Here is a 12,480-nt window from a genome sequence, read left to right as displayed (position 1 = left end):
TGGGGCTAGTATGATTTAGTTAATCAACATACAAACTAACGTACAGTGACGTAGTTACAAGATAAAATATGTGTATACCCTTGGTGATGTGTGGAGTTGGTACATAAAGCTGCTGTATGTACCACAAGGTACCAGTCAGCTGCTGACTAGCATGTAGATGCTAGGGGTGAAAGGAGGAAGCTCCACCCACCATTTCAAATGTGATTGGTAGATTAAACTAGTGAGAGAAAAAATAATGAGATAACATTTGTACTACAGAAAAGAATTAAAATTAAAAACCTAAAAGGCAATGGTAGTGGTTAGAATCTCTGAGTGCATTAGGTAGAACTGTTACATTGTGTACATCATGTCACAGAGTGTAACATAAGCTATACAAACTGTCTTGAAAAGATACAGTATGATGCCAATGGTTGCTGTAAGTATGCATCTCACAGGCCAGTCAGTAGAATGAAGTATGGTCTGCCTCCTGCTCCGCATTGTACGAGGTTTAATTTCAAAACATCTATATGCGCTTACAGTCAGGCAGTTAATTAAAAATTGTTAAAGAAAATTAAAAATATCTTTCCAAGTTTAAAATAAAATCATTACTTGCCATTAGTGACACTGTTAGTTAGATTCATTTGCAAGCATTCAAAACTCACATGAAAAGTAAAGGGAGGAAGATGAGGGTCACTTTAAGGTGTAAAAACATAACATTAATACCTGGTTTTAAACAGAAACATATGCATTAGCATCTATATTTTAAAAATAAAAATAAAAACTCATATAAAACACCTCATAGTAAAATATAGCTTTATAGTCACCATAAAATCTGGCTCCAAAGCTTGTAGAATGAGTAGATTGACTTCAAAGGAAAACATATTAGTGATTTTTTTGATGATTTATTACAATGTGTGCTTACTGCTCTTCTGTTTTAACTCTTTTATTCCTGATGCACAGTTTTGTATGTTATTGCAATTGAAGACTTACTGCAATATAGTTGTACCTAAATATTTATATGCACATCATAGTATCTTTTTACTAAAAGGTACTTTTTACATGATTTTATTATTATTTTTCAAATATAGCTACTACTACATAACTGCTTATTAATAACAAATATTAATGTTATGTTTTCAGTCCTTGCAGTGGCCTCTCAGTTTCCTAGTGCTTAGTTCTGATGTACTTTTAATGCTACTTGCCTAATAAACTGTGGGACTACCAGGAGCTCTGATTTTGTAGTATTATTTTGGATTGCAGACAACCACAGCCAAATGACCATGTTTTTATAAGAATTTCTAAGAAGACAAGAAACACAGCTCTGGCAGTAGAAAGTTTTTTTATTAAAACCATGACTGGTTTCACGCCAGATTAGGTGCGTCCTCAGGTGATTTTTGTTTACAACATTGTTGTATGTTGTTCTGAGGCCTTTCCCTGTCCTTCGTGTCTTTGATAAATGAAAAGCTGCCAGAAGTGCTTGCAAATTAATAGAAAGAAATGTCCCATATTATCAGCTAGATTTGATGTGGGCACAGCCATAAGGCTAGCTTTAATTTATCAGTGATATGAAGGATCGGGAGAGGCTTCAGACAGCATAAAATAATGTTGTAGACAAAATTATGAAAAAGATACATTGTTACTCACCATGAAGTGAAAATGTTGAGTTTGCCCCAAAGCTTACTTGTTTAACAATCTTTAGTTGTTCCTGTCTGCAACTCAACATTTCCATTGTATGGTAAGTAGCAATTGATCCTTTTAATAGTATTGTCATTATTCCATCCTTGATTTTCCATTATTTGTTGTTGTTGACAAAATTTGTATCCCCTGAGAGTGTGCCTAAATTGGCGTGAAACTGGTCGTGGTTTTAATAAAAAACTTTCTACAGCCAGAGCGGCATTTTTATCCTTCTTGTAAAAAAAAAAAACCAGGGTTTTAATTTTTAATTTAAAAAATATTTTTAAATTTCATTCATGATTTGTAATCAATTGACTGTCTTTTAAGTGTGTGGAGGTATTTCGTAAACTTTACATAATGCTGAGCATAAGGTGGACCGTGCTTCATCCTGCTGGCTGGCCTGCAAGGTATGTTACCGCTGGGACAGCATGAATAATGAGCAAGCATCCCTGTGGCAACTGGTTGGCACCCTAATGTATGTATCTTTGTTTGGTTGTTTGTATCACCTGTGTTACATTCTGTGGAAAGTTGTACACAATGTGAGAGTTGTATCTAGTGCACACAGAGGACAGTTGCTTTAAATTCTAACCACTATTGTTGACTTTTGAAGTTTTTAATCTCCTTTTAAGTATTTTAAATATTTTTGTGGATTATAATCAATATTCTATGATGCCTGCATATACAGTGTGAGGTCTCTTTCTATTCTACACATGTTATTCGGTAATTTGTACCCTACCAATCTTCTGGAACTGAGGATGAGCTTTTCTCTTATAACCTCTAGCATCTACATGCTAGTCATCAATTGTTGACTGGTACCTTGCAGAACTAACAGCAGCTCCAGGTCCTGGCTTCACATGTCACCAAGGGTGTATATGTATTTTATCTAGAACTGTGTTGCTGGATGTTAGTTTGCATGTTGCTTATCTGTATCATACTTGGTCAATTTTGTTGATTTCATCGTTAGTGGTCTCAAGATGGCCATGTTTGTTTGAAACCATCTAGACTCACTGTTTTTGTTATACATAAAGAAATGCTGCTAAAATTCCATAATGGTATAGCTAGCTTTGCTGTATGGTAGTGAAAGCTTGGTTCTAAGGAAAAAAGAGATACAGTTTAATGAGTTGACAAAATAGCAGAAATTAAGTTATTCATGTGGAATTAAAAATTCAGAATATTTTCACATCATAACCAGGCTCAAGTCCACATTTGAAAGCAGGGTCATCAGTGTAACACGCTCAGCGCTGAAAGCACCTTTATTGTGAGCACCAACATACAGCCAGAGTAAACTGAACTCCTGGGCAGTGTGTGCAGCTATTCATACAAACATTGAGTATTAGAGAATGTATGAACATCAAAAACATAAGAAATTTCAAGAACCTCGCAGAAATGATAAATACATCTACATATACATCTACATCTATAATCCGCAATCCACATTACAGTATGTGGTGTAGGGTATGCTCCACCACTACTAGTCCTTTCCTTTCATGTTCAACTAACAAATAGAACAAGGGAAAAATTATTGCCTGTATGCCTCGGTATGAGCCCTTATTTCTTGTATCTTATATTTATGGTCCTTGCATGCAATGTTCGTTGGAGGCGATAGAATTGTTCCGCAGTCAGCTTCAAATGCTGGACCTCTTAAATTTTCTCAGTCTTCAAAAAGAATGTCTCATTCCCACCAGGGATTCCCATTTGAGTTCCCAAAGCATCTCCGCAACACTTTTGCATTGTTCGAACCTACCATAACAACAGTCCTATCACAGTATCACACTTCCCTGGAGCACTCCTAACTATATCCTGTCTCTGAACTTATTTCATATGGTCGTACCTTCCTTAACAGCCTGCAATGCGGCACCATGTCAAACACTTCCCAGAAATTGAGAAGAATGGAATCTCTCTGTGCGACCTTTAACCATAGTTCACAGTATATAATGTGAGAAAAGAGCAGGCTGAGTTTCGCATGAATGATGCTTTCTTAAACCTTGCTGATTCGTGGACATAAGACTCTCAGTCTCAAGAAAATTTATTATATTTGAACTGAGAATATGTTACAGGCTTCTGGATCAAACCGATATTAGGGTTATTGGTCTGCAATTTTGCAAATCTTTTCTTTTGCCCTTCTTATACAAAGAAATCACCTGCACTTTTTTCCAGACATTTGGGACGTTGTGCTGGGGAAGAGATTCATGATAAATGTGAACTAAGTAAGCTGCCAATGCCATAGAGGGCTCTCTGAAAAACACAATGGGGATTCTGTCCAGACCTGATACTTCACTTGTTTTCAACTCCTTCTATTGTCTCTCTACACTAGAGATGCTTATCACTATGTCACCCATATGGGAGTCTGTCTGATGGTCAAACGACAGTATGTTTGTACGATTCTCTTGTGTGAACGATTTCTTGAACGTGAAATTTAAAACTTCAGCTCGTTTTGCGATCTTCAACTGCCACACCAGACTGATCGACAAGTCGCTGGATGGAAGCCCTAGACCCTCTTAGCGATTTTACATAGGACCAGAATTTTCTCGGGTTCTCTGCCAGAACTTTAGTTAAGGTATGACATCAGTAGTAGTTGCATGCTTTGCGAATAGATCTTTTCACAGATTCACAAATCTTTACTAAATTTTACCTTTTGTTATTTGTCCGTTCTCTTTTGAACTGAGGGTGCAACAGCCTCTGCTTCCTTAGCGGTTTCTGACTGTCATTATTAAATCATGGTGGGTCTTTTCTGTACCTAATCCACTTACTAGGCACATAATTCTCTAGACCACAATAACTTTGAAACTTCCTGGCAGATTAAAACTTTGTGCCAGACTGATACTCGAACTCGGGACCTTTGCCTTTTGCAGGCAAAAGGCGTGCGAAAGGCAAAGGTCCCGAGTTCGAGTCTCGGTCCAGCACACAGTTTTAATCTGCCAGGAAGTTTCATATCAGCGCACACTCCGCTGCAGAGTGAAAATCTCATTCTGGAAACATCCCCTCAGCTGTGGCTAAGCCGTGTCTCTGCAATATCCTTTCTTCCAGGAGTGCTAGTTCTGCAAGGTTCACGGAAGAACTTCTGTGAAGTTTGGAAGGTAGGAGACGAGGTACTGGCAGAATTGAAGCTGTGGGGATGGGTCGTGAGTCATGCTTGGGTAGCTCAGATGGTAGAGCACTTGCCCACGAAAGGCAAAGGTCCCGAGTTTGAGTCTTGGTCCGGCACACAGGTTTAATCTGCCAGAAAGTTTCACATCAGCGCACACTTCGCTGCAGAGTGTTAATCTCATTCTGGGCACAATAACTTTTCCCATAGTTCCTCTACGGCCATCTTACTGGAACTAAGTGATATCACTGTCTAAGTGAGATGCTAACAACTGATTATGTGCTCTTTCTAGCAGAAATACTCTCCTAGCCTTTTTGACTGATTTTTTAACTTCAGTAACCATAGTTGCTACAATGAAATCATGATGGCCAATCCCCATGTCTGTACTGTCTTCGTCGATAAGATCTAAGATATTTCTGTTGTGTGTGTTCTGCTGAACTAGCTGCTCAAGACATGTTTTCATAAAACATGTACAAAAGTACTTCGCATGATTTTTTTTGTCTGTACCCCCCTGTAATGAGTCTATAAACATCGCAGTCTTTACTCTGCAGCTTAAAGTTGCCTCCAACTAATATTGCATGATCTGGTATTTACGCACTACTGACCATAGACATTCTTTGAATAACTGTAGAACTGTCACAGAAGAATCAGGTGGCTGGTAAAAACATACAACAATTAACTTGGTTTCACCTAGCCTATTATAAGCAACCAGAGATAACTTCATTGTCACACTCAAGTTCGACTTCAATAGAGAGAATATTTTTGTCAACTGCAATGAACATTCCCCCTTCTGTGGCCTCTAAACTGTCTTTCCAATGTATGTTCCATGACTCACTAAATATCTCGGAGCTTCCGCTTCAGGTTTCAGTCAGCTCTCGGTCCCGAGAATAATTTGAGTGCAAGAACTATCCTGGAGGGCAGTAAATTCAGGAACAATAAATAACAAATAATTACTGGTGCTCGGGTTTTAACTGACAACCCACAGCACACCAGCCAGCAACACTAACCAGTACACCACATTACATCCACCACAGCTCACATCTTTGTTCCGTCTCCTGTAGAAACAATGACTCATTGTTTCAGAAGTTCTCACTGAAGCTGACTACAGCACCCTTGGGCTGGATCTTGTCACTGGCCCTCCATTTGGTATCACTGGCATAGCCTTGCATTCTGGTTGTGTTGTTCCACTATGATGAACCTCAACAGTAACCCCTCCCATCAAAGCTTCACAGTCATTGAGTGGATTTTTGGTTCCCTTGAACCTCACATTACTGATCTACACCTCTAGACTGTAGCAGGGCTTCATACAGAGGACATGGATAACATCTCTGCACTTTTGTCTCTTGGTGAAGAATTATAATCTTAGACTTCATATGTGAAGTATGCCAAGCAATAAAGGCTATAGTGTGGTGCAAAGTAGCATTTTTGTAACTTTTCTGATAGTCCCTCTATCCACACATGCATAAAGAGCTGTACCAAGTTTCCCGTACTGTATCTCACTAGCTAATGCTTACTGTTACAGCACTTTCAACCTTTGTCCTTAGTGCCCAGGGTCTGTAAGCAAGGAAATTGCCTTTCTTCTACAGTCGTGGTGGTGAGTTGTTTCACATAGCCATCCTAAGTATCATGTGGTTGAAACTGGAACAATGTACCCTAAACTGGAACAATGTATCCTCTGTTGTTTTGGCCTCTTGACTGTGGAACAAAAAAGAGCATTGTGAAGTCGGTGGTGTCTTGCTTCACTGTGTTGTAGACTAATGTCAGAATGCTCAGTGTTGTATCCCAATCTCTCTACCGAGCGAGGTGGCGCAGTGGTTAGACACTGGACTCGCATTCCGGAAGATGACGGTTCAATCCTGCATACGGCCATCCTGATTTAGGTTTTCCGTGATTTCCCTAAATCGCTCCAGGCAAAATAGCGGGATGGATCCTTTGAAAGGGCACGGCCGACTTCCTTCCCCAATCCGATGAGACCGATGACCTCGATGTCTGGTCTCCTTCCCCAAACAAATCCCCCACCCCCATCTCTCTGTTTGACATCAATGTACATTGAGAGCATATCTACTGATGTCTTATTATTCATCTGTGGATGATAGGCAGTTGTCATACTGTGGTTGATGCCGCAATGTGAAATTGCCTATGATACTAGAGTCAACTGGAAAACTATTCCATGATCAGATATCATCACATGGGGCACTCTGTGCGTCAGATTATTGTCTTTTACAAGGAACTTTGCAATTTCTTGAGCTTCTTCAGCCAGCACAGCTCTTAAGTCTGCATAGTAGACGAGACAGTGCAGATTATTATCCATTGATTTGCATTTGTCGACTTTAGGAACTTCTGCAAGATGTTGATTCCAGTTTGGAGGGTAGGTGCTGCTGTTTGTGGGACTGGTACCAGATGCCATGGAGGTAATTTTATTTCTTCAGTGGCAAAGAGTTGGTTTTTTAATTTAGGCAAAGGTTTGCACTCTGAACACTGTTGTCAGATAGCGTAGCTGTTCTTCAAATGTCCTCGGGGGGGAAAAAAAAGTTATTGTGTTCCACCAGTATGCTACAATACGCATAGTAAGCACATCAAGGTGGCACACCAAAGGCATCATGACCAAATATTTAGTTCGTCTACATCAGTTCAGCTAGGAATTTATCCCAGTTAATGAGTCTCTCTCTGTTGTTTGCGAACCACTGCTGGGCTGTGCCATCCTTGTAAAAGAACTCATTTGCCAAACATGTCATGTCATCCTACCTGTTGTATTTGGCAACTTGGTTGAATCTTCTCAGACATTTCGTGGGGTCCTGACCAGTGTCTCCGGAAAACAGTGATGCTTGCTAGACGTGCAGCTGGTAAACTCTTTTCTGGGATCCATTGGTCTCCTGAATATACAGACTGTGAAAACAATGTGCTGATTGTATTCTGGTTCCTGTCCATACAGGTGACAGCTTTTTTTTTGCCTAATTGCAGCCACAGTGATGTGAATGTTTTGGAGTACCAGCATCTTCACCAGATAGTGTTACACCGTAACCCGAATCAAGTCCAAATCTGAAAGCAACGTCATCAATGAAGTACAACACTTAGCATCAAAAGCACATTTATTATGAACACCTATGTACAGCCAGAACAGAGCAGAACTGAACTGAACTGAACTCTTGGCTGGAGAGTGCTCCTATACATGCAAACTGAAATATTCGTGTATATAGATGTTATAAACGTAAGATATTTCAAGATCTTTCCAGAAATGATAAATTGTAGATGACAAATAATTGCTACTGACAGGGTTTGAACTGGTGGCCTGCAGCATGCCAGCAATCAGTGCCGACCACTATGCCCCAATGCATGCACCACACAGTGCAGCAATATTGAAATAATGACACAACCCCAGAGACAATGAAAAGAATATACAGTGGGAATGCAAACACAGTAATGAATAAAACTATAAACTGATAGTCAATTGATGATGGTTAGGCAACCAAATAAATGAAATGTGTAGTGATAAGAGATACGTATAAGAAAGATACCCAGCAAGTAAAAATTTAAAAAACTTCTTACTAGAACAATCATAACTTTATTTTGACATTCAGTATTACCACTTCATCATGGGAGTGCAACATTTGGGCAGATATTGTTACATGGCTTTGCAGTGCAGCATGCAACTTTGAAATTGTTTGATATCTACCGTATTAATTTCCATATTTTTCCTTAGTCATTGCAGGAAACGGCAGCCTAATAACTAGGTGTATTCACAGTTTTCGTAAAATCTGAGCAAGTTATTGCTTTCTTTAGTAGTTTGTGTTTTTGCTGAATACTCTCAAATAAGCTGGAAAGTAAACTGTCATAAAGTGTTTGACAAAAAAGACATTGATATGTGCAGTCATACTTCCTATTATAAAATATATAGAAATTCAATATACTGCACAAAACTGGTAAATAGAGGCAGTCATCAACATCTTGTTTGACTTGAAAACAACAGTGTTTTATTAGGCGTGGTTCTGCAGGTGGTATAGCACTTTGGATTTATGTAATCAGAGATTCAGTCCATCAGACAAATTGTGTGGAGGCATACATTGTTTAATATGCATCCTAAGTTGTATTTCTCTTGCACACTACATATACTCACATTAAATGCAAAAAATCTTTGAATTATAATCTGAAACGTTACCAACTATGGTATCAAGTCATGTTTCACAAAATCAGCAATTTATGCTAAAAAATACAAGAAGAGACCACAGCTCTGTTATATTGGAAGCATGGGATGGGTGAAAAGACACAAAAATAATATGTTGGCACCTTGTTACTTCATGAAAGTATTCCATCTGAGAGAACCAATCAAACCTATTGATCAGTTTGTCTTCAGGATCTGAAGAGAGTTTAGCTGTTGGTGGGTGTGTATGTGGGAGGGGGTGTTATTCCACTAAGGATTTTCCAGTATTCTGCAGATTATAATTATACACTTGTCACTAAACTGGACACACATGTAACAAAAAGCTCGTGTTTAAAGAAGGTTTTAGTGTTCAATTTGCTATGTGTTATCACACCAGAAACATTAAAAAATTAATCAGAATTATTCTTATTCGTACCCTGAAGTTTGTTTCTTTTGATTCATGCAATGCATTTTGGGCTTAATAAATGATGAGACGTGATGATGGTTTAGTTGTATAAGCAGTGTGAATGTGAGTGTAATATATAGGTGGCATGTTGATTTCAGAATTATGTAGTATTTTAAAAGTAACAAATTATTGATGACTTGCTTGTACAAAAGTTTAGAATTGTCTCGTCTCCAACCTCTCAGAATACCAGAACTAACTAGCTGTCACTGTGAAGTACCATATTCCCCTAGAATACCATTAGTGCCCTTCCTGACAAAGCTATAATGTCATATAATTGTGATCTGAGATAAGATTTAGTATTCACAAAGTTTTTCTACATCATTGAGAGCAGGTATCCATAGTTGTACTAGCTAGTATCTCCAAACTGGTGTAATTCTGATACAACATCCATACATTCTCTTCCTCTATGCAAATACACAGCGTACTGAACTCTTTAATACCATTACAGTGTAGCCAGTTGCAGAATTGAATGTGTTATTTACAGGTTCTGATCAGTGTTGTCACCGTCATTCTCACCTCAGTACTTTCAGAGTGACTACTGAAGATCTGCCCCAGTATATTACTCCAATATTGTGACTGAAAACTAAATTCCTTCTTACGAATAAATCTGATATCAGCCTAAATTTTGGGTAACCAGAGACGATTTGTGATAACTAAGTGGAATAAACTATCCAAAAATTGTGCTGATGTAAGTAGCATTACATCTTGCCTGTCTCATTCCCTCATGATGGGAGAATGTATTGAAGAAATATTCTGATACTGTCCATTGTTAGTGACTAATTCATAAAGCATAATATGCAGTGCACTAACTTGTGAGACAGGGATGGGAGCCGAACCCAGATGGAATCTGCTTGGCCAATCAGTGACTGTGGGCTGGTATGGCGGTCAGCCTCAGTGCAGTTTTTAGGCTGTTTTGCATGCTGATTTAGGCAAATGCAGGGCTGGTCCCAAAATTCCACATCAGTGAATACAATATACAAACATTTAAAATGCAGTGACACTCAGAACAAAGTTTACACGATTCACAGACAGAATTCACACTAACTTCCCTGCCTTATGTTACCTTCATGACTGTGGCAACAAGAAGGGCATCCCATTAAAAAGTTAAGTAACAAGATAAATTTTGCCGTATCTTAAAGATTGGATTCCAAAGTAGGGGGGATAAATGCTTGGGAAAAGAAAGACAGAAACATTGTGTCCTTTGTTAGTGCTAGGCAGTATAAATCTCAGTGATAGTAATAACACGTGGTTGGTGTATTCAAGGAGGTGCCTTCTGTAATGTTCTTTATATTGTGTACTCATGAACTGATTTAACACTGAAGGCAAGTTCAGAAGCTGAACTGTAGTGTTATGTATCTTAATACTGCTTGTATATTATGCAGCCTCTTGTAATCCCACCAGATGTTTCAATGGATCAACTGATACAGTTATGCATTATGTTCAGGAAGCTTGCTAGGTGCAGAAGGATACATCTGCTGGTGCCAGGTCACATGACAAAACACTTGCGGCAGATTTAAGTGCTGCTGTGGACCATTACAGTTTCATTTGTCAAGTAGTCAATGTTAACAGCAAGCTCTCTTGGGTATCGACTGATGAAAACCTTGCATTACATGGCTGTGTCCTGGACTGTAATTTAGACTTTTTTGTTACCTACTGGTGACATTTGCCTAGCACACAGATTTGCCTGTCTGCCTAATGCTGTACTCTGCTCACACACCACTCATCCTACAGTTGTGTTTTCAGTGAAAGAACCAGCAGATTATAGATACGTGGGATGGCAGTTTGTGTTGGAGTACTTCTTAGGCAAAGCTATAAACAGTACTGTGCAGTATCATGTGAGTTATTCAGCAACTTCCAGAGTTCTGTATGCCCAGAAGAGTCAGGAACTTTTACTTTCTGTGATTTATTTGTACATTATTTGTGTTTAACAAAAACTATGTTGTTGAACAAGCTGAATTACAATACCGTCTCCAATGATCTTGTTGTCCCTTTCATAAGAATGCCATTACTGATTGAGCCAACCATATATGACTCGCAGTCCACATTCAGAACTTCAGCTGTACCAGACCTCTCTTCTATATGAAGTCTTCACAGAGACTCTCCTTCAAAACTTGTCAGATTAGCACCCTTGAAGGAAGGCATCCGGAGTGTTGGTCAGTGGCCGTTTTGAGACTGAATTGTTTTCTCTGCAGCAGAATGTGTGTGCTTTGAAACTTCCTAGTAGATTAAAAGTGTGTGCCAGACTGGAAGCTGTACCCAGAACCTTGTGTTTCCCATAGGAGTAAAGCTTTCAGGTTTCACTCTGGTGGCATGCAGTGGCAGTAACCTGCCAAGAAATTTCAAAATAATTACACACTCTGCTTTAGAGTAAAACATTCATTTTAAAGTAAAACATATTGAGTTTACATTAATCACTAGCTTCCAATGATTATTCAAAAATGACTGTCCAGTGTTTTCATAAATGAAGTGCGTTAGTTATCGTATAAACATTGTTAACATCTAGTAGCTACAGTATATTTACCAAGGGAGTTACTTGTGAGCAAGATTTTACTCAGTATTTGCAATAATACATTTTGTAACAAAGTAATTATTTTTGCAATCAGTTGGGAAATATTAAAGTGCGTAAAGCAGTTGTGTAACTTGAAACTTGTTTTGTTTTTGCAGAAAGATGAAGACATAAGCTTACAAAAAGTGAAACATTTGCCAGATGAGTGTGAACCAGCTCATCATCTCCTATTCAGTCATGATAGTACAAGACTTATAATAGCAACTTTTCAGGGAGCAATAGTTGTTCTCCAATTGTCTGATCAACCATGTTTGGTATACTGTCTCAGACCAATTCATGAAAAACGTAAGTAATCAGAATATTTCATCAAAAGCATAAGTAATTATATGTACCAATTAGTTTTGTGCATTTGCTGAAATTTACAGTGCACCTTTCAGTATACTGGTAATTTCCTTCTTAAAGTTATACTTCTCTTTCAGCATGTAACGTGTGAACATGGTGTTAAATTTATGAAATATACTGATGGAAAAACAATCACAATACAAATAATTGATATAAAATAATGAAATTTCAGGACTACATTTATCTAGATACCATATTTAAGTGATTAACATCGGAAGATCACAGGTTAA

General features: G+C 38.4%; 1 protein-coding gene across 1 annotated transcript in view; it reads left to right on the top strand.

The window, feature by feature from the left end:
• LOC124789868 (U3 small nucleolar RNA-associated protein 4 homolog) overlaps positions 1-12,480 on the top strand; it is an 80,227-nt gene that overhangs the window by 49,209 nt on the left and 18,538 nt on the right. Inside the window, exon 10 of the mRNA XM_047257380.1 lies at positions 12,007-12,193. Within this exon, the coding sequence (XP_047113336.1) occupies positions 12,007-12,193 (187 nt within the window). The remainder of the gene's footprint in view (positions 1-12,006; positions 12,194-12,480) is intronic.

The sequence above is a fragment of the Schistocerca piceifrons genome, chromosome 3, assembly GCF_021461385.2.
Source record: "Schistocerca piceifrons isolate TAMUIC-IGC-003096 chromosome 3, iqSchPice1.1, whole genome shotgun sequence".
Classification (NCBI taxonomy): domain Eukaryota; kingdom Metazoa; phylum Arthropoda; class Insecta; order Orthoptera; family Acrididae; genus Schistocerca; species Schistocerca piceifrons.
The sequence above is the reverse complement of the archived record's forward strand: the minus strand, read 5'-3'. Positions and strand labels throughout refer to the sequence as shown.